Raw genomic sequence first — 25,666 nt, 5'->3', positions numbered from 1 at the left:
AGTATTTGTAATGTCCTGCTGTGGCTGGCGGCTGCCAGGTGCCATGACACCTGCCCAAACAGCCTGGGACGGGTTATCAATTGTGCGTGACATTTAGAGGGGCGCAAACTACTGTGCAAATGTAGACTGATAGCTAAAGCCACAGAGGGGACATAGTGACCCTGAATATAAGACTAAGGCTGCAGAGGTGACATAGTGACCCGAGATATTAGGCTAGGGCTGCAGAGGTGACATAGTGACCCTAAATATTAGGCTAAGGCTGCAGAGGTGACATAGTGACCCTAAATATTAGCCTAGGGCTACAGAAGTGACATAGTGACCCTAAATATTTGGCTAGGGCTACAGAAGTGACATATTGTGCCTAAATATTAGGCTAAGGCTGCAGAAGTGACATAGTGACCCGAGATATTAGGCTAAGGCTGCAGAGGGGACATAGTGACCCTAAATATTAGGCCAGGGCTGCAAAGGTGACATAGTGACCCTAAATATTAGGCCAGGGCTGCAAAGGTGACATAGTGACCCTAAATATTAGCCTAGGGCTACAGAGGTGACATAGTGACCCAAGATATTAGGCTAAGGCTACAGAGGTGACATAGTGACCCTAAATATTAGGGTAGAGCTACAGAAATGACATAGTGACCCTAAATATTAGGGTAGAGCTACAGAAATGACATAGTGACCCTAAATATTAGCCTAGGGCTACAGAGGTGACATAGTGACCCTAAATATTAGGCTAAGGCTAGAGAGGTGACATAGTGACCCTAAATATTAGGCTAAGGCTAGAAAGGTGACAGTGACCCTAAATATTAGGCTAGAGCTAGAGAGGTGACATAGTGACCCTAAATATTAGGCTAAGGCTAGAGAGGTGACATAGTGACCCTAAATATTAGGCTAAGGCTAGAGAGGTGACATAGTGACCCTAAATATTAGGCTAAGGCTGCAGAGGTGACATAGTGACCCTAAATATTAGGCTAGGGCTACATACGTGGCATAGTGACCCTAAATATTAGGCTAGGGCTACAGAGGTGACATAGTGACCCTAAATATTAGGCTAGGGCTGCAGAGGTCACCTGGGTCATGCGACTTATTACAGTTGTCATCTGGCTGTAACATATGTGATTTGCATAGAAGTCACCAGCAGGTCCCAGTGGTCCATGGCCTGTAGTGAGGTCAGTGCTGGCAAAGTCGCGTGTGATCAGAAATGTCACAACCCCACCACATTCACAATCATTATATGCAGAACTGCAATATTCATGTTGTGCAACCAAAGTCACTGTGTAGGTCTATCCTTAAAGGGACTATCCAATGCTTTTTAAGTGTTGCTTCAGTTTATCAATATGTCTGGTTGATATCTGGAGCAGATTTTCCATCCATTTTCCGGAATAGAGATGAAGTGTGAGTGAAGTGGTTGCTATCTGGAGCAAGGACTCTTTATTGTCAGTGTGTTGCTATGTACATTTATATTTACCTATAGGGCACAGACCGTTCCTCCGGCTTTCATCACATCTTTAGAATGTAGCAGACATGACTTCATCCTGATGCAGCAACATTGGGCTGTGGCCGTCCGAGGGATGGTAGCTGCTCAGTGTGAGGATATGGGCTATCCTGTATGTGAGTCATCCCACTATAGTTAGTAACCGCAACAATTGCAAAATATAAAAAAGATTACTAATAAATATATTCGTTACAACAAACATCAGTAAAATGGCGTCCAACAGCTTGTGTGTATGGGGGCCTAATGATTTTATCCGATAGATAATGTAGCAGAAAGAAAGATCAGGCATATTAAGATCTGATGCCCAATCCCTTGGTTGTTCCTGGAAATAAGTTGAAAGACTGGCTTACCTCCATTCCTTCCATAGAAAACATGTCTATGCTCAGCTGAGCCTGTTTGCGGGTTGGGCGTCGGCTATTGAAGATGTAACAGCACCTTTAAAGAGGTACTCTGGACATTTTATATTTTTATATTACTGGGGGTGCAGAAATAATAATAAACGGCCTATTCTAATCTACCACGCTCCCTTGGTGTGGTCCTGTCACGTCTTTGGGTCCTGAGCTGAATGCTCTGGCCGCCACTTCTGGGACGGATAGCGCTGTGGTCAGTGATTGGCTGAGAGGGCTGTCACTGTGAGATGAGTCTCTCTTGGAAGTGGCAGCCATAGTGTTAAAGGGGTTATCCAGTGCTACAAAAACATGGCCACTTTTTCCCCTCTCTTGTCTCCAGATTCGGTGGGGCTTGGAACTCAGTTCCATTGAAGTAAATGGAGCTCAATTGCAAACCACACCTGAACTGGAGATGACAGAGGGGGAAAAGTAACCATGTTTTTGTAGCGCTGGATAACCCCTTTAAGTACCAGAAGACATGACAGAAGGAGCCCTGGGGGAGCATGGTAGGTAAAAAAAAAAAAAGAAATGACTGCCCAGAGTCCCTCTTTTAAGGAATCGGTCAACCATATAATGCATGAGATGTTTTGGCCAATGTTCATTCGACTAATGATGTGAAAAGAAGGATTGGATGTGATGGATTTTAAAATGTCCATTATTTTCTTAGGGGAAATAAAGGGGTCTGGCGGCCGCTTACTTCCCCATCTTTATTAAATAAATAAATGCACAGTCAGCTGAAGTGAGCATGCATGTATAAGGGGACATTATTAGAGAGGGTTGTCTGACAGCTAGTGAAAGTCCGTGGCTAGCTTCTTAGATTAAAGGGTTTATCAACTTGCAGTTATCCCTTATTCATAGAGGATAGCTATCTGGTTGTGGGGGGATCTGATCACCAGGCTGATCTCTGGTATGGGGACCCAAGTCTTCTATTAGAATGGAGCAGCAGGGATAGCATGGTCATCAATCCTCTATTCATTCTCTATTGGCACTATGAAGACCACTGAACAGTGCACTCTGTGATCTCTAGAATCGGGTAGTTATTCTCTATCATATTGATAGGGGATAACTGAAAGTTGGAAAAAACAATTTAATGGGGTACTCCGGCCTGGGGGCTTTTTTTTTTTTTATATGGCCGGGGAGGAGGTGGCTGACGACGTCCACTAGTGAAACTAGTGACGTTTCAAGTCCGCACAGCCAGTCAGTGACAGAGGTGGGATCCCGCCTCTGTTACTGACAGGCTGAGCCGATTTGAATTGTCACGTCTCAAGCCCGCGTCAGACACCAGGAATCGGCCGGGCAGCGGGGACCGGAGCGACGCGATACGGGACCCGCCGCTGGAACCGGGGAGGTGAGTGGACGTCGCTGCCCTCAGCCACCTCCTCCCCGGCCATATAAAAAAAAAGCCCCCAGGCCGGGGTAGCCCTTTAAGACAGATTTGGGAGCTGGACCTCAGTATCAGATGGTCTATGATGAGACAATCCTGCTCCAGACTTTCCTTCTCTTCCTCTTGCTCTTGTCTTAGCACTTGCCTCTCGCTCTTGTCTTAGCACTTGCATCTCACTTTTGTCTTAGCTCTTGCCTTGCCTCTTGCTCTTGCCTTAGCACTTGCCTTGTCTCTCCCTCTTGTCTTAGCTCTTGCCTTGTCTCTTGCCTTGTCTCTCCCTCTTGCCTTGTCCCTTGCCTTGTCTCTCGCTCTTGTCTTAGCACTGGCCTTGCCTCTCGCTCTTGTCTTAGCACTTGCTTTGCCTCTCGCTCTTGTCTTAGCTCTTGCCTTGTCTCTCGCTCTTGTCTTAGCACTGGCCTTGCCTCTCGCTCTTGTCTTAGCACTTGCATCTCGCTTTTGTCTTAGCTCTTGCCTTGCCTCTTGCTCTTGCCTTAGCACTTGCCTCTCGCTCTTGTCTTAGCTCTTGCCTTGTCTCTCGCTCTTGTCTTAGCACTGGCCTTGCCTCTCGCTCTTGTCTTAGCACTTGCATCTCGCTTTTGTCTTAGCTCTTGCCTTGCCTCTTGCTCTTGCCTTAGCACTTGCCTTGTCTCTCCCTCTTGTCTTAGCTCTTGCCTTGTCTCTCCCTCTTGTCTTAGCTCTTGCCTTGTCTCTCCCTCTTGTCTTAGCTCTTGCCTTGTCTCTCCCTCTTGTCTTAGCTCTTGCCTTGTCTCTCCCTCTTGTCTTAGCTCTTGCCTTGTCTCTCCCTCTTGTCTTAGCACTTGCCTTGCCTCTCGCTCTTGTCTTAGCTCTTGCTTTGTCTCTCCCTCTTGTCTTAGCTCTTGCTTAGTCTCTCCCTCTTGTCTTCAGCACTTGCCTTGTCTCTCCCTCTTGTCTTAGCTCTTGCCTTGTCTCTCGCTCTTGTCTTAGCACTTGCCTCTCGCTCTTGTCTTAGCACTTGCCTTGCTTCTCGCTCTTGTCTTAGCTCTTGCCTTATCTCTTGCTCTTGTCTTAGCACTTGCCTTGCCTCTCGCTCTTGTATTAGCCCTTGCCTCTCGCTCTTGTCTTAGCACTTGCCTCTCGCTCTTGTCTTAGCACTTGCAGCTCGCTTTTGTCTTAGCTCTTGCCTTCCCTCTTGTTCTTGCCTTAGCACTTGCCTTGTCTCTCCCTCTTGTCTTAGCTCTTGCCTTGTCTCTTGCTCTTGTCTTAGCTCTTGCCTTGTCTCTTGCCTTGTCTCTCCCTCTTGCCTTATCTCTTGCCTTGTCTCTCCCTCTTGTCTTAGCTCTTGTCTTGTCTCTCGCTCTTGTCTTAGCTCTTGCCTTGCCTCTCGCTCTTGCCTTAGCACTGGCCTTGTCTCTCCCTCTTGTCTTAGCTCTTGCCTTGTTTCTCGCTCTTGTCTTAACTCTTGCATTGTCTCTCCCTCTTGTCTTAGCTCTTGTCTTGTCTCTCGCTCTTGTCTTAGCACTTGCATCCCGCTTTTGTCTTAGCTCTTGCCTTGCCTCTCGCTCTTGCCTTAGCACTTGCCTCTCGCTCTTGTCTTAGCACTTGCCTTGCCTCTCGCTCTTGTCTGACATTGGGTCTTACATAGAAAGCTGTCAATCACTGTGGGGGCCATGGGGAGACGGCATTTATCGATGTGGCCAGTTTAACAAGATGTGAATGAATTCTAATAGTGAAAACCATTCAAGGTGAAGAGAAACCTCTCCTAGAAGCGCTGTGAGAATAACACTGCTTCCTCTTACTCTCTAATGTCCGCTTAGTGGGATCACAACCTCTGGCTTTTGTGGTGGGAAGTGATTGATAGGAAGGATACACAGAGGAGCGTCCTGGTTACCGCTGAGCATATATGCGCTGCAGTCAGACAGGCCTCACCGTGTTGGCCTTAGCTCTGCATTCACATTCACAGATGTTGCTAGGGTGAGAGCAGGAAAAATGTTCCCTTTCTTTAGACATAAATCCCTGCTGTCCCCATGACGAGAGTTCACGTCTGATCAGCATTGGTCCTGGTGATTGGAGGGGGGTAATGTGTATGCCTGTTTTATAGCATAGGTGGTTATGACCACTTGTCTTAAACTTATATCGCCATGATAACCACTAAGTTTATGGTTGTGGTGGTATGACCCCCCCCCCCCCCACCTGCAATATAAAAATGTGTCCCTGTGTCTGCTGGTCACATGTCCACTGTCTATAGAAGCTGCTGGATGTTTGTGAGTATATCACTCTAGCCAGTAAAGGGCTACAGTACTAAAACTAGTCAGTCAGCTGATGACTGGAGATGACTTTTATGGACACGTGTCAGATTTTACTGTATAAGGCTGGGTTCACACTGCGTTTTTGCAATCCGTTTTTTTTTATCCGTTTTTCCATTGACTTCCATTGTAAAAAAAAACCTGATCCGTGTTTGTTTTGTTTTTTACAATGGAAGTCAATGAAAAAGCGGATGCACACAAATGCATCCGTTTTTCATCCGTTTTTTTTTGCAATAAACGGATGAAAAAATCGGATTGCAAACACGCAGTGTGAACCTAGCCTTAATCCTAGGCTGCATCCCGGATGGCTGCTGTCGGTGTGCGGCAGATCTGCATGAGGATTAGGTGCGTTGTCGTGTCATAGAGCTAATCCTCTGTGTCTCCGTCACATATTAGTGACATGCCTCTTCTTTCCACGTTTTCTGCCCTGGTGGCAAAAATCCATGTGGAAATTTTTATTGTGTTGGGAATTTTTTTCTTTGTAAATTTAGTAATTTATTAGCTGTATAATTATACCCCAGTCATGGCGTCAGGCCTGTGATGTGTATAAGGGCCAGCTCGGGGAGTGAAGGGGGAGAACAATGTTGTGGCTGAGATGTAGACTCTCTAGGTACTTTAAATACCAGATAGATCTGTAAGTGAATAAGAAGATCATATGGTTTATTATACAAACACTTGAACAGTCCATAGCCTTCTAGTTTAGAGCCTGACAACCCATGTCTCCTATCACATGATACTGGAATGCATTGTTACTTACTTTTTGCTTTCTATGTTTATTTAGGCCCAGAATAAAGAGACTGGTATATTGGCTGCGGCAAAGGTCATAGACACGAAATCTGAAGATGAACTCGAGGACTATATGGTGGAGATTGATATATTGGCCTCATGTGATCACCCACATATTGTTAAACTTCTGGATGCCTTCTATTTCGAGAATAACCTGTGGGTAAGTGCTGCAGGAATAATATGTGACTACTGCTCATTGTATCAGTGAATGGGTCTGTGTGATCCTTCTGTCAGGATAGTGAGTGTTTTACATATGATCAGGGAGACCCTTCTTATTCTCATAGAAAAGATAGCATTCGGTAACCCTCCTACGCAACCCATGTATGTTATATAGATTTGTTTTGTGTAAGTCGAGATATTGTAGTTTTCCATTGGGACAAATACTACAAGACTTACATGGTTATCTTCCTGTGCTGGTGGCACGGACTACTATAATAGTTGTGAATGGAGGATTAGTCTCTATTAATAGAATTTTTCTATAGGCTTTTTAAACCAGATAGCCCCTTAAAGGGCTTGTGGGAAAATATGGGCATCTTAAAGGGAACCTGTCATGCCGGGCAGCCCCCCCAAACCCACCGCTGGACAGGGCCCCGCATACATACCCGCTCCTGCGTCAGTATGGACGCGGCTTATTTGCCCACTCAGTATGCAAATGAGCGGAGATGACTCTGATGGCCATAGGAAATCATATACACACGGGTAAGAGTAGGCATGAATGAGAGGCCCTGTCCAGAAGTGGGGTGGGTTTGGGGGGCTGCCCGGGGTGACAGGTTCCCTTTAATGTGACCTTGTGACCTCTGTCCGCATCCAAGAACATAAAGAATACAAGAATATTCAGATTTTGTTCTTGGTTAGATTCAGACCCAGGACCCCAGTGCTGTAACACTGTTAACCACTGATGAACGACGTCTCCCAAAATGAGGGTCGAGTCCACATGTACATGTAGCTGGAAGAACTTTAGTTATGTAACATGTCTTCTCGCTTGTGTTCTTCACAGATTCTCATAGAGTTTTGTGCTGGAGGAGCCGTAGATGCTGTAATGCTTGGTAAGTCTATCGGTTTCTCTGAACCTTTCTTGGGTAAAGCGTAGGACAATTCTAAGTAATGTGGGCAGATATATAACAGTACTGACAGATCTACACAACTTCTTACACACAACCGAGAGCCTGCCAGTCTTCCAGTCTGACTTCTTCCGTAAAAAGATAATGGATGGCGCCATCTCTTACATTTATTAGGCACAGATCTGTTCTCTGTTCTGCAGAGGAAGTTGTGTTGTCTTTGCCATGTTGTAAGTTGCATTATGGGAGACATACAGCATGATGAATGAAGAAATGATCAGATGAGGGGGCATATTAGGCCCATCTTTATAGGAACACCAAGAAGATCTCTTATATTGATGTAAAGAAAACCTATTGGCCCCAGCCTTGTACATAGGCCTTGTGTAGTATTGCTGCCACCTCATTTACATGAGTAGCGTAGAACTGTAACGCCAGGCACAACATGACAAGGGGAAAAAAATGGAAAACTGCAGACTTTTTTTTTTTTTTTTTTTATCTAAGACATAACCTTTAGGGACACATTAACAAGCATCTATCCTTATCAGACCTTCAAGGTTCGAGGGTAACCTAGAATGAAGAGCCAGTAAATATAGATTTATGATCCTTGGAGTGTCGATCATTCACTGGCCTAAGCTCATGGGAAGGGGAAGCATCTTCAGAAGCTTTATATAAAGATCCTTACAGCCCTTCTTACTCCACTGATTCATAAGGTTTCTTAGTCATAGCAGCTACCAGTCTTGTAAAGTAGAAGATAAACATAGTAATATGTGGAATGACTTCTCTGAGCTAATGGAGGCAATCCGAAAAGCTTAGATGACTGTACTTGTTATGTGTAAAGTTGTGCCCATAAGAGTAAAGGCCCTATTACACGGGTCATTCAGGGGGAGCAAGCAAACGCCAACCTGTCACATCAGCAATTGCTTGCTCCTCGTTCCCTGCTCGCTACCAGTGATATTACACATGCCAGCAGTGAGGGAGGGGTCCCCCGGATGAGCCCATAGGCGTTAGATGGCTGGCAGACCATCATTATCGTTGAGGTTTTTTTTAAAAACACGTTGAAAGACAAGGATCAGCCGACATTGTGCATGTTGCCATTTAACACTAGCTATTACACCAAGGGATTATCGGCTGTACTGGACGATAATAGGCCAAATATGGCTGATAATCGCTTGGTGTAATAAGCCTTTAGCTGTGGTGGTGTCGTTAGGAATAGTTTGGTGTCAGCTAATTGATTGACCTAATTTTAATCATTGGCCTATCTGTAATACCCGGAGCGGTCATGTCCTCCAGAGTATAGATCTTCTTTATAGACCCTCTGTTCTTTGGCTAATAGATGAAGGTCTCAGTGGGGGACCTCTCTCCCTCTATTGACTCAGATTGCGTATTAGGGTATTTGACAATGGGTTTTCTAAACCTGATAAAACCATTAATGTGTTAATCCCTAGACATTTAATTCCTTTTGTTACTCATTGTTCTTCTGATTTCTACCTGCAGAACTGGAGCGTCCGCTGACTGAGCCGCAGATACGTGTGGTTTGTAAGCAGACCCTGGAAGCCCTGGTTTATTTACATGACAACAAAATAATCCACCGGGATCTTAAAGCGGGAAACATACTCCTGACCCTTGATGGAGACGTCAAGCTGGGTGAGTCCATATTACCAGCTCTCAATCCCAGTCCTTTCTTTATACAGCGTCCATCTTGCTATGACTTTGTCAGGCTTCTTTTCCTTGATGCCACATGCTCATGAATCTCCTTTGTATAAAATACAAAGCATTCCATTTGTTAAGTTCTTAATTTAAAAATTTGGAGTCCTAGCTCTCTTGGTTATTGGCCAGTATCGGCAGATTTTTGGCCTGTTTTGGTTAATAGACCCAATGACTGCTTTGTAGCAGTCCTTGAATAACAGGAACAGCTCATACATTATGGATTCTCTTTCCTCTAGACTTGCTCTGATGGTGATAGTATAGTTTCTTAGGTTTTCTGGTTGGCTGAAGAAGCTCATACAAGGAGTGGGAGTGAATGCATTTCAGGCTTACATCCCCAAACAGCTGTCATTGTAATGTATTAGCATATAGTATCGTAATTAGAGATGAGCGAATTGGGTTCGAGTCCATCCGAACCCGAACATTCGGCATTTGATTAGCGGTGGCTGCTGAACTTGGATAAAGCTCTAAGGTTGTCTGGAAAACATGGATACAGCCAATGACTATATCCATTCTATCCAAGTTCAGCAGCCCCTGCTAATCAAATGCCGAACGTTCGGGTTCGGATGGACTCGAGCATGCTCCAGGTTCGCTCATCTCTAATCGTAATGTATTGCAATTAAAGAACCCTTGCCTGATTTGATAAGGCTATTTCCCATGTTCTAAAATTTTTACCAATTCTTCAGCTGCCAATGTAACCCAAATGGCCAGTTCCTTAAATATTATTATTTTGCAGCCATTACATTTGTCAGGACACAATGGTTTTCTCCAATAGACCATTTTCATAGGTCAGGAGTAGAGAGGAGCGCAATTTGATCGTGCTTATGTCCGATTGTTCGAGATTTGATTACCGGTGACTGAAGAAGTTGGATGCAGCCCAAAGGCTGCCTGAAGAACATGGATTCAGCAATAGGCCATATCCATGTTTTTCAGGACTCCCTAGGGATACTTCCAACTTCTTCAGCCACCGCTAATCAACAATCAGACATGAGCATGCCCAAGTTGCGTTCATCTCTAGTCAGGAGAAAGATGCAGGAAAAAAGTAGACATACAAAAAAAAAAAAAGTATGTTTAAAGGACTAAGGGTCACAGATGAACCTGAAGTTGACCTGACCTGACTCTTTCCTAAATACCTTGTAGACTTGGATCAGTTTTTCCAACAAAAAGCTTAAAAACTATTTATTATGTGATTAAAAAGCTTCAATATTTCCTTTACAGCTGACTTTGGAGTGTCTGCTAAAAACACCAGGACATTACAGAGACGAGACTCATTCATTGGCACGCCATACTGGTATGTGTGTTGTGTTACTACTGTTGTGTCATTGTAATGACTGGACTTAGGTGTTTACACCATGGAGCCATCATGTTCACCTTAAAAAAAAACTGCAAGCAATAAAGAGCCTGATTGAAGACTAGATTTTCATCTTTTTTTATCTGTAAGTTGTTTTGTTGCTGCAGCTTATGGTGCATTTACATAGATGGATTTATTTTACAGACTTTTGAAACCAAAGCCAGGAATGGATTTTAAAATAGGAGAAATCTTAATCTTTTCTTTATAACCTGTTCTCTGTTTATAGTCTGTTCCTGGCTTTGGCTTCAAAAATCTGCCACATACTAAATCTGTCACAGACATCTGTCAGATGTCTGTGTAAACGCACCATCAATCTAATCAATTAGTTAGGAGAGATCGGAAATACATTTGAATGGGACTGAACTGCAAAACCAAAGTCCACTGACAATAATAGTGATGATTCTGGGGAAAAAATAGAATTTAGTTTCTAATACTAGACTAGCAGTGCAATGCAGCATCCTGGAGAGAACAGGGGTCCCTTATTTGACACACAGGTTGAGGTCGTAGAGGTCCAGCCTACATCTAATAGATTCATATCCAAGGAGAGAATACCTATAGATATATAGTGCAAAGGTGCCATGGAAGCCACCTCTCACAGTAGAGCGCGTGAAACCCATGGTAAATTCAGAAACAAATTTCCAACAGAATAGAAAAATAATATCCACAGCACATCCCCATTTGCTTTCATTGTACTGTGTTTGCAACAAATGTGACAGGATGTCAAACTCAGTTGTTGCAAAACTAAAATTCTCATTGTGCCTGGACAGCCAAAGCTTTAGCTGTCCATGCATGATGGGAATTGTAGTTGTGTAACAGCTGGAGGGCTGCAATTTGGCCACGGTGTCTGTGTAGATTTCAGCAGTTTTTTGTATTGTGTTGGCAGGTTGTAAATCCTTTTCTCTTTCTCTCTTACTCTGCTCAATAGGATGGCCCCAGAAGTGGTGATGTGTGAGACTTCTAAGGACAAGCCTTATGACTTCAAAGCGGACATTTGGTCTCTTGGTGTCACTTTAATCGAGATGGCGCAGATCGAGCCTCCACATCATGAATTAAATCCTATGCGTGTCTTGTTGAAGATTGCAAAATCAGAGCCCCCAACATTAGCACAGCCATCAAGATGGTGGGTAACTTGATCATGGAAATGCACAGATCAGGGAAGTATAGTTAAACTTGTGATAGACTCTGGACAGGCAGGATCTAGAAAGGACATATACCCAGGACATCATTTTACTAACTGTGGTCCTGTAAATGCAGGTATCTGTGTTGCCCTGTATACTCCGCCTCCTTAAAACCACAGCCAACAATAAATACTTCTCCTCAAAGAGTTCAGGGTGTTGGCTAGCCCTCCAAAGTCCCCAGAGATTGAGCATCTGTAGTAATATCACAGGACACCTTTATAATGTTATGGAGATTGTTCCTCAGCAGGTCAGAGCTGTTTTAGCAGCACCAGGAAGAACTATTAAAGGAGAAGTCCAGCAACATTTTTATTAAAGTATTGTATTGCCCCCCAAAAGTTATACAAATCACCAATATACACGCATTTCGGGAAATGGACATAAATTGTTTTGTTCCCTGCACTTACTACTGCATCAAGGCTTCACTTTCTGCATAAAATGGTGATGTCACGACCCGACTCCCAGAGCTGTGCGGGCTGTGGCTGCTGGAGAGGATGATGGCAGAGGGATGCTCAGTGTCCCTCCAGTGCCCTGTGTCCCTCAGTGTCCCCCTGCCATCATCTCCAGAAGCCACAGCCCGCACAGCTCTGGGAGTCGGGTCGTGACATCACCATGTTATCCAGGAAGTGACATCACCATGTTATCCATGAAGGGAGTAAGTGCAGTAGTAAGTGCAGGGAAAAAAAGCACTTTATAAAAATTTCCCGTAACTAGTGTATACATGGGATTTGTATAACTTTTGCAGGGCAATACAGTACTTTAATGAAAATTTTTCTGGACTTCGCCTTTAATGTTGCGGTAGTGTATATACCGATATACCAGAAGACTCAAATGTGTGCAGAAGAAATCCCATGACGGAATATGTAGTCACAGTCTGATAGCACAGGGGGCTTGTAGGATTTGTATCCTGAAGGAAGGCCCCATCTTCATGCTTCCCGCAGATTTGTGTTCACTTGTTATTTATGCAAATTGCAATTTCTCACATTCCCAAGTGTGGAGAAAACCCATTCATATTAGAGGAACATGCAGAGCTAGAGAGCTCCTTATTGTTTCCTACTACAATATTCACACATTCGTAGTATTGTCAGTCTGTGGGGGGCTGAGGAAGAGACAACATGGTGGGGGAACTGAGTGACAGATGGGTAGGGAGGGAGAGTAAATGTACAGTTGGTTACACTCGAATACAATAAATGGTCAGGCTCTTTGAGGGACACTTGTCCTGTCCAGCTGCTTCTCTTAAGTCTATCCTTGAAAGATTAAAAATAAAAAAGGGAGGATGTTCTCTCTTAAACATCATAGAAAAGGGGACTCAGATGTGGTTGAGCCGAGATAACAAGTCAATTGTGTTTGCTTTAGGTCAAGGGATTTTAGTGACTTTCTGAGAAAATGTTTAGAGAAGAATCTCGATGCCCGATGGACGGCTGCTCAGTTGCTGCAGGTAATACAGACATCAGCACCAGGGTTACTGAACTGTCGATCTCATACATGTTTAGTATAAATGCTTCTACTATATAATTCCTTACAGCACCCATTCGTATCAGTGGTGAACAGCAACAAGCCAGTGCGAGAGCTGATCGCAGAAGCTAAGGCCGAGGTCTTGGAGGAAGTGGAAGAAAGTAAAGAAGAGGAAGAAGATGATGAGGCCGAGAGCTCTTTGGTTAGTGTACCATCTTAGTCACTGTCGTCATAACTTTCAAAATCTAAATCAACAGTAGATATGAAATAAAGCAAGTTTGCAATTTACATTCATTATGTTTTTTTGATACCATGCTTTAAAACAAAGCTATACTTACTTGTATCCAGGTCCAGTCTCTTGAAGGCTGCTTTTTAGTCTTGTGCTGGTTGTAAAAGAGACTAAACACATAGGGGAAGATTTATCAAGCTCGTGTAAAGTAGAATTGTCTCAGTTTCCCCTAGCCACCACTCAGATTCCACTTTTCATTCCTCACAGAGTCTTTGGAATCTAATTGGTTGGTAGGGGTAACTAAGACAATCCTAATTTACACCAGATTGATAAATCTCCCCCATAGAGTTTGGCCAGTACAGAGAGTCACAGCTCAATGTGTTCATCAATCACATGACTGCCTTTTCTGTGAGCGCTCAGATGACCTGGGAAAAACAGGACTTCCTGTGTTCCTGTGTTTTTTTCCCCTCTCCGAAGAGTCTAAACACAGGAAGTGCCGTGTTTTCCATGATAACTAAAAAAATAACGAATGTAAATTGCAGATAGTCTTTATATCACATTTACTGTTGATTTAGAAAGTTATAATGACACTAATGGTTCACTTTATTTAGATTGCTGATTTTATGTGGTTGCTTTAAGAAGGCTTATGATAGTAACCTCTAGGACCAGCATCAATGGGAAGAATCAAGGAAATCAGTTCTTCCTTCTTGTCAGAGTTGGTTGTGCGAACAAATTGACTTACTATAGAAGTGATTTTAAAATGCACCAACATTCGTGTGACTGTGAACGCTATGCTACTTTTACTATATAATAAATGAAACTACACATATAATCTATAAGCACACAACCTAATCCGCAAGTAAATACTTTGGATTTCAGAAAATTAATGACCTGGAACACCAAACTATTTACTGCTTCAGGCTTCATCATTTCCTCTCTTGTAGAAAGGGTAATCCATTCTTTCACGTATCACTGCTAAACTCAACAATGCAGTAACAGTAAATGTACACTATATGAAATCATTGGTGTTCTATTCAGTCATATTGCCATAATTGTATAGAATCTCTGTCTAGTGCTGTCTGTCTTTATAAACGTTTGAATGAATGGGTCATTCTAATGAATCCCAGCATGCTCCTTTAATGGAAGGCCACTGCTGCAAATGGTAGTTGGTGTAGTTCTTCTCTCCTAAATCCTCCACCATCAGCTGTGAGTGGTATTATTGAATAGTGGAAGTGGGGGTACTGCTTTATCATCAGGCAGATCACTGTACACAAGACTGTGGCTATGTGTCATACTGCAAGTTGGCTAAGTTTCTAAGGATAGGCCATCACTTGACATTCCTGAACAACCCTTTTAAATATAGACACCAAGACAAATAGTCAGTGATAAATCAATCCGGGCAACACTCCAAGTGGGCAGGAATAAAGTGGTTTATTCACCCATGAGTGCAACATTGGAGCTCCACAATGAGGCTCTTTTTAAGCAATTCCCAGAGTCAGCTAGTCACATATAAATAGCGCAGCCTTTTGTTGCTCAATTAATACAATGGAAAAATTGTAGCTGTTCATATGTTACAATAATCTATATGTAATGGGTATATCTAATATGACTTATAACAAATCTGGGATTTCTTAAAACTCATATGATATAAAAACCTAAAAACACTACATTAAAAGGGTTGTGTTATGAAGGCAGCACATGTCCATATGACCCAGCACGGCATGTGGACATCATATAGCTAGAACAGAGATCTGGTGTGTATAAGCAGCACCTGTTCTTATAGACCCCGGCCATTTAAGAATGACCGCAATGTAATACTACATTTCATCTGCATTGGCTGCTGCATTGGAAGTACCTGGATGACTGATGAATTGCCTCTGATGACTTTTTGAATAATATTTATCAGTCATTTTAGATTTTTCTGGGACAGGTTGACAGTGCTCGGCCTCACACCGTCCTGTCTTTCAGTGTATTGTGGTCCTGCATTACATTACTGATGTGATTTACAAAATATTTCTCTTTGTTTCTCTTCCATTAGCCTGTTCCAGACAGTAAAAGGGCTTCCTCCGACCTCAGCATTGCTAGCTTGGAAGATGATAAACTTTCCCAGAATACAACTCTTGAAACGGTTTCTGAAACAGTTGTTCCTCCTTCTGTCGAAAATAAAGTTTCTGAAAAGGAACCCGCTAAGGAGAAAGATAAGGAACCTGAAGTTAAGATACCTGTTAGTCCAGTCATTTCCAATAAAGACACTGAAGTTCCGGTTGTTGACAAGCCAGTCATACCAGAATCTAAAGAGGAGGCTCCTGTGCCAGTGGTGGAACCAGTTACTGAACCTAAACAACCCATACAAGTGCCCTCACCTCAAGAAAGTCAGGCCGAGGAGGAGCCAGAAAAGAAAAATGAAGAATTTCCATCTGATGCTAAAGAAAGTGTTGTTGAAATACCTGATAAAAAAGAAATACAAAATGAAGAGGAACATGTAAAATCTGATACTGTATGTGAACAAGAGGACACTATTCCTGAGCCCAAGGATGAGCTGCCGCAGGTGGAGACTCCAGAAGTGTCGGAAGAAAAGCCTGAGACCCAAGTAAAAGAAAACGGAACAAGTGAAGAATCTGTTGCTGAAATATCTGATACAGAAGCAAACACCAATGCTTTAAGTGAGGAGATTCCTGAAGGTCCCAAAGTTTCAGAACATGTAAAAGACTCTGAACCGGAACCTATTGTAGAACCAGAGTCTTCAGAAAGTCCTCCTGTCGAGGATGGCATTCAAGAAAAGAAGGAAAGTGCTGAAGATGAAAGCACCGCAGCTATGAACCAAGATAGGCAGTTACCAGAAACCGCTGATCAGGTAAATCATATAGCTAAAGATGAAGTCATTGTGACTCCATCACCGGAGATTATAGAAGAGAAGAAACCTGCAAATGATGCCCAGGTTCTTCCAGACTCTGAAAAGGAATCAGTCACAGTTTCGGAGCCTAGTAAAGAACCAGAGCAAAGTCAGCCTCAGGACATTGCTGTAAATTCAAGTGAAGGTGCTACCAGTTCAGAAACAGAGCCACAAGCCAATGTGCCCAGTATCAGTGTTATCTCCGCAGAGGGCGAAGAGAAGGACAATGCAAAAACCGAGACCCCCCCTTCAGGAGAAAATGAAATTCCAAAAGAAGTCGATTCAGATTCCGGAACAGGTTCTACAGCTGACAGTGGAAGCATGGACTTGAACCTGTCTATATCCAGCTTCCTGACCAAGAATAAGGAGTCTGGCTCTATCTCATTACAGGTAGGGTTTCATTTCTGGGTTTTAGTAGTTCCATCTCCTAATTATTTGCCATTATTAGGAGAGGGGGTGCTCACATGCAGTGTCTACATTGCTTTTATACATTGTGATATTCTACAGCAGTTCTTGCTTTGTAAATTGCTCTCTAGGATAGCAGAAGGCAGAAGAAGACACTGAAGAAGACCCGCAAGTTCATGGTAGATGGGGTGGAAGTGAGCGTCACAACCTCTAAGATAGTGACTGATAATGATGCCAAGAGTGAAGAAATGAGATTCCTCAGGTATGTTCAAGGACATCTCCAGACAATGCTGCATTTCAGGTTACATGTCGCCCCATTGTTTTTATGTTCAGAGCGACCCTGCAGCCCCTGTGTCAGAAGAAGTAAAGGGAGGCCTCTTTAATGTGGCAGTCAGCCTACACACCATATTTTTCTTAGTATTTACTCTAGAAAAGCAGAAAGCAAATACATTGTTAACCCCTTTAACTTTCTGTAACTAAAATTCAACTGTAAAGCATTCATGCAGCCTCCTGCTGTGCCATGTGGGTTTATAAACCCTGCCATACAGTACATAGGTGTTGTAGTGTACTGTACAAACAGTTGTATATTCATGTTCTCTAAATGGACTAAAAACACACTGAGGAAAAAAGACAAAAAAACATCTAATTAGTATGGTTGGATTATGGGGGGATATGGAAGGTGTGCAGGGATTTGTGCGATCCTGATGCAGTAAACTCCGGAGGTGGGTGAAGGGGACTCAGTGGCCCAGAATCCTCGCTTTGTTAATGTTGTCCTCCAGTGAATAAAACTATTACCTAAAGGAGGACCAGGACACCTTTCGGTATTTTTGGAACATTCAGCAGGCACAGAACCTGATGGTCCAGAAAATGGCAAGGTGGGAGGGGGTGACAGTATCACTTTAAAAGGGTTATCCAGAATTAGAAAAAAAGCATAGCTTCCAGAAACTGCCTCACTCTCGTCCTCAGTATGTGTCTTGTTTTGCAGCCCAATTCCATTGAAGTAAATAGAGCCTAGTGGCAATATCCTATGCAAAAAAAAAAAAGGCAGTATTGCTCCCCCCCCCCAAAAAAAAAAAAAAAAAAAAAAAAAAAGAGTTTTGTGGTTTCACAATATTTGATATGGTATTATGTCCTGCCAAAAATTAAGCCCCTTGCTGCTCTGTTAAAAGGAAAATAAAACCGTTCTGGCTCTTAGAAGGTGAGAAACGAGAATTGGCAGCGTCTCCAGAGGGGTTAATATCTTGTATTGGAGCATGCAGTGAATGTCGTAATCTTGTGGTGTAACGGATGGGTTCCTGCTTCTTTCTTTTCTAAAAGCTTAATTTAAAAAAAAAAAAGCAGTCTGATGCCTGATCTCACAAAGAGGAGGAAATTGTACAATATTTGGCAGTGGTTATAGAATGGGTAGGTTTCCTGGCGGATAGTCTTTGATTCATTGCTGTTGTTTTCCTGTAGGCGACAAGAGCTGCGGGAACTCCGGCTGCTACAGAAAGAAGAACAGAGAGCTCAGCAGATCCTTAGTAACAAATTGCTGCAACAGAGAGAGCAGATCTTCAGAAGATTTGAGCAGGAAATGACGGTGATTACCTACTTGTCAATGAAATTACAGAAAATAACCCACTTACCTATAAATCCGCTTCCGATTCCTCACTGGGGAAATGGAAGTATTAGGGGTCATCCCACGAGATATAGTGTGCATTTCCATAATATGTGTGAAAATAAGCATTTCATTCTTAGCAACTGATTAAGAAAAGCCTGCTCCTGTTGGGAGATATCTTACATTGATGTCAGTGGTAGCTCCCCCTACTGTTCCTTGTTATGATGATTTTTATGTCCACTTTTCGGTGGACACCGGTTTAGTTGCTGGCCTTCTCACTAGGCTCATGAATACCTGTGTGGAAATTTGGACATCATGTACTTTATGCACTTCTATAAGTCTGTGTATGCAGAGAGAGAACAAGCGCTACACAGAAAGTGAAAGAAATTTATTTCTCTCAGAGCATCCAATGCTACAAAAACATGGCCACTTTTTCCCCTCTCTTGTCTCCAGTTTAGGTGTGGTTTGCAATTAAGCTCCATTTACTTCAATGGAACTGAGTTTGAAACCCCACCCAATCTGGAGACAAGAGAGGGGGAAAAGTGGCCATGTTTTTGTAGTGCTGGATAACCCCTTTAATGGACTATGTGTAGTCCTGGTTACATTAAAGGGGTTATCTAGCTCTACAAAAACATGGCCACTTTTCCCCCTCACTTGTTTTCAGATTGGGTGGGGTTTCAAACTCAGTTCCATTGAAGTAAATGGAGCTTAATTGCAAACCCCACCTGAGCTGAAGACAAGAGAGGGGGAAAAGTGGCCATGTTTTTGTAGCGCTGGATAACCCTTTTAATAGACAGTTGTCTTTCTGCCACCTTTGATGTTCTTAGGGTCACACAGTATAATAAATGTTATATACAAGAATTTTGAGTGTCAGAATGATTGAAAAGGCATCACTAGTGAATTCCTCATGCCCTGCACCGGCATAGAGAGGTGAAATTGTGCTTTTTTTTTTTTTTTGTGCCCAGAAAATGTTGCATGGACTCCTACTTGGCACAAAAAATTTTGTCAAAAAAAAAAACAGAGGTTGTGCAAAAGGTTTACATAGTTTATGAAAAAGGAGATTGGCTCTTACATGAGAAAGCAACCAGTTTATTCTCTCATCCTAGAACAAGAAGAGACAGTATGATCAGGATATAGAAAACCTGGAGAAACAGCAGAAACAAACCATAGAGCGGCTGGAGCTGGAACACACCGTCCGCCTCCGAGACGAAGCTAAGCGAATCAAAGGAGAACAGGAGAGAGAGCTGTCAAAATTCCAAAATGTGCTAAAAAACAAAAAGAAAGAGGTAAGAGGGACACTGACTTTATGGAATGGAGATTGCATTGCTGTGTAAATACAAAAGTTACTATAATTGTTGATTTACAACTTGGAACTTATTTTCCCTCTAGGTACGATGACTTTTCTGTGTCATATGGTTCGAGTTTAAAGGGTTTGGCCCACTTTTTAATATTTTGTTCATTATGTAGATTTAGTTGCACAGGCTCCACCTAGTGTTCAAAATATATAGCAATATGCACATCCACTGCCTCTTTACTTAAAATTAGAGATGAGGGAGGCAGATATGATATGAGGGATATGAGCGCTCATCTCTACTTATGATCCCACAATACTGGTCAGAAGGGAAAGGGTGAAAGGACTATAATGTCAGCTGCCAGAGGTGGAAGGTGACTGATTCTGTGCATGGCCCACTCCCACAGCACAGATTAACAAACAGAGATGGTGAAAACAGTATTTGTTCAGCCTAGAACCACTGTAAATTTTGTGAAGACCACTATTAACAGCTTTTAAGACTTTTGGTATAACACTGATGGGATACTCCCAAACATGGATTGAATATTTTGAGGTTCTATTAGATTCTGTGTCCACCATTGTAGGGCGGGAGTAAGCCCATAAAAGCGGTATTGTAGTCGCACATGTATAGTCTGCTCACTATTTATTTTCTTTAAAATGCTCAGTCTGGACAATCACCTTCTAAAAATGTGATAATCTTTATGGTTATAGCCGTGAGCAGCTGTTCATTGACCCTATAGTGGCCACTGCAGGGAAAATGTAATATTACATGCCATTTGAATGGCTCACCCTGTACAACCTAGTGTAGTGTAGAGCCAGCCTTCAGTGTATCTCTATTCCTGCTCATAGTCATATCTTGAACAGCAAGTTTTCAGTGCCCCATTAAAGGGGAACTATCAGCCAGTTTGTACAAATCTAACCTGCTGATATGTCCCTATTGTACAGGAGATGGCGATGAGGAAAGTATGTCTCTTACCTTCCTCCTCAGCACCGTTGCAGTGCTGAGGATGAGACAGAAGCACCGTCTGCCCCTTTCTAAACATAATGAATAGAGCAGGTGCTATTGGGCTGCACAATGCTCCAAACTGTGCCCCAGTGCTCCTAACGGTCTCACTGGCCTGTGGAGTACACGACTAACTGCATTGGAAGGTAAGAGACATCCCTTCTTCCTCTGCGCCTCCTGTGCAATAGGAACATATAAGCAGGTTAGGTTTGTCTAACCTGCTGGTAGTTCCCCTTTAAGGCCGGGTTCACACTGAGCAAAACTAGCGGAATGCCGTTAGCCTCTCTATCATAATGGGAGTCTATGGGAGGCGCACGCTCCTGCTCTGTCCGCGCTGAAGAATGAACAGCAGCGAGCGCCTCCCATAGACTCACATTATGAGAGGGAGGCTAGAATTCCGCTAGTTTTGCTCAGTGTGAACCCGGCCTAAGGTACAAGGAAAAAGGTTTGTCTCAGTTGGACAACCCCTCAGTGTAAACACTTTATACAGTTCTTTAGTGGTATGCCATTGCTTTGCAGACAATGTAGGATTTTATTTAGTATTTTTTAGTTCACTTGAATGTATTTTAATATTTTAATTTGTCTACATGGAATAATTTAATATTTTATCTTCCTCCCCAATGTTTTACTTGTATTTTGAGTCTTTTTCTTATGCTTTTGCCTTGGTGGTTGGGCTCAATGCACCGGTGACAGCCGTCATGGGTACTGGTACTGACCTGGTGATTGGTTACTATTCTGCTGTCCCCTCTTGTTGCACAAGTTTAACATACATTTATTTACTGTGGTGTTCACCAGTTCTTTTAAACTTTGTGTACAGATTAATTTCTATGGTGCCTAACATGTCCCATCTATTGAGCCTTTCTTCTATTTACAAAGGATTTTCTTAAGCTTTGCATTGAATTCTTTGCTACCCTGGGTTAAGGTAAAATAGCTGTTTCCTACCTGACACATTATATTGCATAATACACTTAAATATGTGCATATTTTATACACAAAACCTTTAGTAAAAGTGTCCATGGTTTAAAGCAAATCTGTACCGGCATGTAGCCAGCCCCATACCGCTGGTACCGTGTTGTAGAGGTCCTCCTAGGGTACGGATGCTCTAGGCCACGCCACATTGACTTCCCACCTCGCTGCAGAAATAAAACTAGTTTTCTCTAAAATACCAGCACCAGGAGACAGGCCAACCCCTGAACCGAACATGACGCAAGGACCTGTACAACACAGTACCAGCGGTTTGGTTGTGGCTACATGCTGGTACTGAGTAGGGCAATAGCTGTCCAGCCACGGTGGTAATTATAGTTTTGCAACAGCTGGAGGGCCTAAGGTTCCCCATCCCTGGCTTAAAGGGAAACTGACTTGCAGTTCTGTCTGTGGGCATCATATTATGGAGCAGGATGGGTTGAACAGATTAATGTACAAAACTGTTGGAAAAGATTCAGCATAACATACACTATCAGTTGTCTCTCTTTTATGTGTCAAGAAGGCTGTTTAGAGTCATAGCACATGCACAAATCTTCCCCCACCTCTTTGTGCTTGGCTTCCAGCACTATATATAATCAGAACAAGCCAAAATAAGAAACTTTTAAATATGCATTATAACATAAAGTAGCCCTTTCTTCACTCCTCTCCCCTCCCCCACTTCCTGCACCCATCACTCTTCAGCTCATTGATAATAACCATCTTCATAGAGGAGATGGACAGGTAGGAGGGAGCAGCTGCTGGGAGACGCACATACACAGCTCTATTAAAGGATGCATAATAGCCCTTACACGGCATTAACCCTTTACACATGATGTAATGCTCCCATCATGCACAAGTACGAATAACCTATAGGAGAAGGACTGCATGTAGGTACATGTAACATTTCCATTGTCGCTCCGTGACTAAACAGCATGAACCTATCTGACATGTCACATGTAACCTGTAGAGGTGACGCCTCCAGCATCTGTCACGTGGTGGTGGTGTGGCTTTACTCTTCCTCATGCGCTTGCTCTTGAGAAAAGGGTCACATTTCCCCATCTGCATGCTTATACCAGGTAATAAATGAAGTGGAGAGAGCACCTAAAGAGCTGCGAAAAGAGCTTATGAAACGCAGGAGAGAGGAGCTTGCACAATTCCAGCACGCGCAGGTAACCGCAGAAGCTTTGTGCTACTAAACATAGAGAAGTCGCCTAATGCTTTCCCGATCACGTAGTCACATCGAGTTGTCCACTAACACATAATGTCCCACTAACACAGCCGATTTATGATCTATTAACATGTAGCCACATCATACCATGTAGAAATACGTGTGATATACTCTACGGCAGGTTGCATGTTTATGTTGACTTATTACAGGTTTGCCTCCACAGGAAGCAGGTAGGTTGTCCTAAAGAACTATGATACAGTGACAGCTTTCTTCCATTAAGGAAAGGGTTATGGAAATATGTCCCATGACAACACCCCCTGTCACCATGTCAGTAATTTTTGTGGGAAGCATAGGGCACAGCTAAGCTTGAAATGTCCCAGTCAGCAGAAGGCTGAAGCTAATATGATTGTATTATGTGAGATAAGATGAGACGATGTAAGCAAGTAATATTTGTCAGATTACGCAACTTTATATGTAGGCTTTAGCTGCATTTTTACTAGATATTCCAGCCAAAATGAGCTTAGTTTTTAATGGGTTTTGCTAAATTCCATAGAAAGTAGCCAGGAGCCACAACTTTTGACGTCAGCTTGGTTCCCTGTGTTACTATGGGAGTATGGGAACCATTGGGGTCCTATTCCACGGAGCGATAATCGGACGAATCGGCCAATTATCGCTCCGTGGAATAGAGACAACAATCAACCAATGATTGTGTTTATTTAGGTTCAAACCCAAAATCATCGGGCACCGACCGCGCATCGCTGCGTAGAATAGCGATGCACGACGGGCGACCGACGATTCCACAAGAACCATACTTTACCTAAGCATGTTGCAGGTCTTCTCCTGCACTCCTTCTTGCTCCTGGTCCTGTGTGCAGCATCTTCGGTGCGGCCTGTCTGGGCTGATAGACCGCTCAGCCACTGGTCAGGACGCACCAAAGCTGCTGCTGCGCGCGAGACCGGGAGGATGGAGCCCAGAGAAGCCCTGCAACATACTTAGGTAAAGTATGGTGTTTAAACAAGGGCTGCCAGGTCATCGGTAACTATGTCCCTGCAGCTCTCACTAAATGATTGTCAGGCCGCGTAATAGGCCCAGTAAACAAGCGCCGATCTAGCAGATTGGCGCTCGTTTACATTATTGATCGGGCCCCCATCAGCCCGTGGAATAGGGCCCTTAGATCAGGTGTCACAATACTCCTCTTGTCCTATTCCACGGAGTGATATTCGTCCGAATCGGCCCGGTTCGGACGATTATCGCTCCGTGGAATAGACACAACGATCAGCCGATGATTGTGTCATCGGCTGATCGTTTATTTAGGTCCAAACCAGAAATCATCAGGCACCGACCGCACATCGCTGCATGGAATAGCGATGCGTGGAGGGCGACCGACGATTTCACAAGCACCATGCTTTACCTAAACATGTTGCAGATCTTCTTCCTCCCGCTCCTGAGCGCAGCAGCAGCTTCGGTGCAGCCTGTCTTAGCTGACAGACCGCTCAGCCAATCACTGGCCAGGACCGCAGGAGCAGGAGAAGACCTGCAACATGTGTAGGTAATGTATGGTGTTTAAACAAGGGCCGCAAGGACATTGATAACGATGTCCCTGTAGCCTTCGCTAAACGATTATCGAGCCATGTAAAAGGCCCAGTAACGGCGCTCATTTACATTATTGATCGGGCCCCCATCGTCCCATGGAATAGGAATTCATTCTGTAGTGTCCTGTTAGTGTTATTAGATGATGCATCTGAATTCAGTGATCTGTCCCAGTATCGAAGTCTCCTGTACTGAACTGTGTATCTGAAAGAACCAAGGTTGTAAAAATGATTCTAGAAACTAAAAGGTAACAGCTCGGTGAAGCTTCGCCCCTCACTCTGTGGCTCTTATATTCTGACCCGCAGGGTGTTGCCCAGGTTATGATTCAGTCTTTTCAGCTATCGTCTTGTACCCTTTTCAACGCACAAATGCAAGATGTAAGTGCTGCATGGCAGGTGCATTTAAAGTGAAGGTTTGCAGTTGACATTTGCATGTATGAGTGCCGTGCCAGCCTATGGATATGAGCTAAAGTATGTGCACTCCCATTGCTGGATTCTGTTTGATGGAAATCTAACCCAAAGCCTGAAAAAGACAGTGCTGCTTGGGTTGCAAAGCCTAGTGTAGTGTCGTCAGATGGGCAAACGCTGGGTAAAGCCAGTGGAATGGGTCCTTCAGTTCTGACTGTTAGACACCATATACTGTCGGTAGCACACTGCTATAAAAATGCCTAATTTTTAAAGGTTATTGCAATGAGAATCAAGACTGTTTAGGGATTGCTCACAGCTTCCTAAACTGCAGATTAAACTGCTCAGTGAAGTTATTGTGCTGGTACTTCCTGCTGCGAGAGGGGAAGAGAGAGCAGCCTCAAGTACACTATGACCTCTGAGCCATCCACATAGCTGCTATAGAGACCCTAGAACAGGGGTATGGAACCTTGGCTTTCCATCTGTTGCAAAACTACAACTCCCATCATGCCTGGACAGCCAAAGCTAAAGCTTTGGCTGTCCAGGCATGATGGGAGTTGTAGTTTTGCAACAGCTGGCAAGCCAAGGTTCCCTACCCCTGCCAAGGATGTCATATAAGGACACATATAAAGTAAAATCACAGTAGACATGGTATTATTTGCAGTCTTATAAACCGTACAAGGCAACATGTTATGTTCCTTTTTATTGCAAAGCATAGAACACCCATTTCTCTCCTATTGAGCTGCCATGCTGTTTAAGCAAATCAATAAGTTGTCATTTAGACTTTCATTGCTTCTACTCACTGTACCCTGAGATCCTGTGCCAAGTCAGAAATCCCAGTGATTTCCCTCTCAGTACCTGACTGCACTGCAGTAAGTAGGAACGTGTGGGTGGAGGCATCATGGGGTAGTGAGTATGTATGGCTCATAGCCTGTTATTACTCTGCACTGACATTTCCATTGAATAGACTCCATGCTGGAGATGCCGGGCACATTCCCCCTTCATTACTGAACAAGGTTCATTTCTTTACATCTACTTAAG

General features: G+C 43.4%; 1 protein-coding gene across 2 annotated transcripts in view; it reads left to right on the top strand.

Annotated features, from left to right (window-relative positions):
- SLK (STE20 like kinase) overlaps nt 1-25,666 on the top strand; it is a 50,048-nt gene that overhangs the window by 15,067 nt on the left and 9,315 nt on the right. The window contains exons 2-13 of one of the 2 annotated variants that reach the window (XM_069980148.1): nt 6,335-6,499; nt 7,337-7,385; nt 8,892-9,041; nt 10,320-10,392; nt 11,378-11,572; nt 12,984-13,065; nt 13,153-13,284; nt 15,350-16,594; nt 16,741-16,871; nt 18,065-18,188; nt 19,313-19,492; nt 22,540-22,632. In XM_069980148.1, coding sequence (XP_069836249.1) covers nt 6,335-6,499; nt 7,337-7,385; nt 8,892-9,041; nt 10,320-10,392; nt 11,378-11,572; nt 12,984-13,065; nt 13,153-13,284; nt 15,350-16,594; nt 16,741-16,871; nt 18,065-18,188; nt 19,313-19,492; nt 22,540-22,632 — 2,619 coding nt within the window. The remainder of the gene's footprint in view (nt 1-6,334; nt 6,500-7,336; nt 7,386-8,891; nt 9,042-10,319; nt 10,393-11,377; nt 11,573-12,983; nt 13,066-13,152; nt 13,285-15,349; nt 16,595-16,740; nt 16,872-18,064; nt 18,189-19,312; nt 19,493-22,539; nt 22,633-25,666) is intronic. The other variant, XM_069980149.1, reaches the window with a different exon arrangement.

This window comes from Dendropsophus ebraccatus, chromosome 8 (genome assembly GCF_027789765.1).
Source record: "Dendropsophus ebraccatus isolate aDenEbr1 chromosome 8, aDenEbr1.pat, whole genome shotgun sequence".
In the NCBI taxonomy this organism is placed as follows: Eukaryota; Metazoa; Chordata; class Amphibia; order Anura; family Hylidae; genus Dendropsophus; species Dendropsophus ebraccatus.
This window is presented reverse-complemented; position numbering and strand designations above follow the sequence as displayed.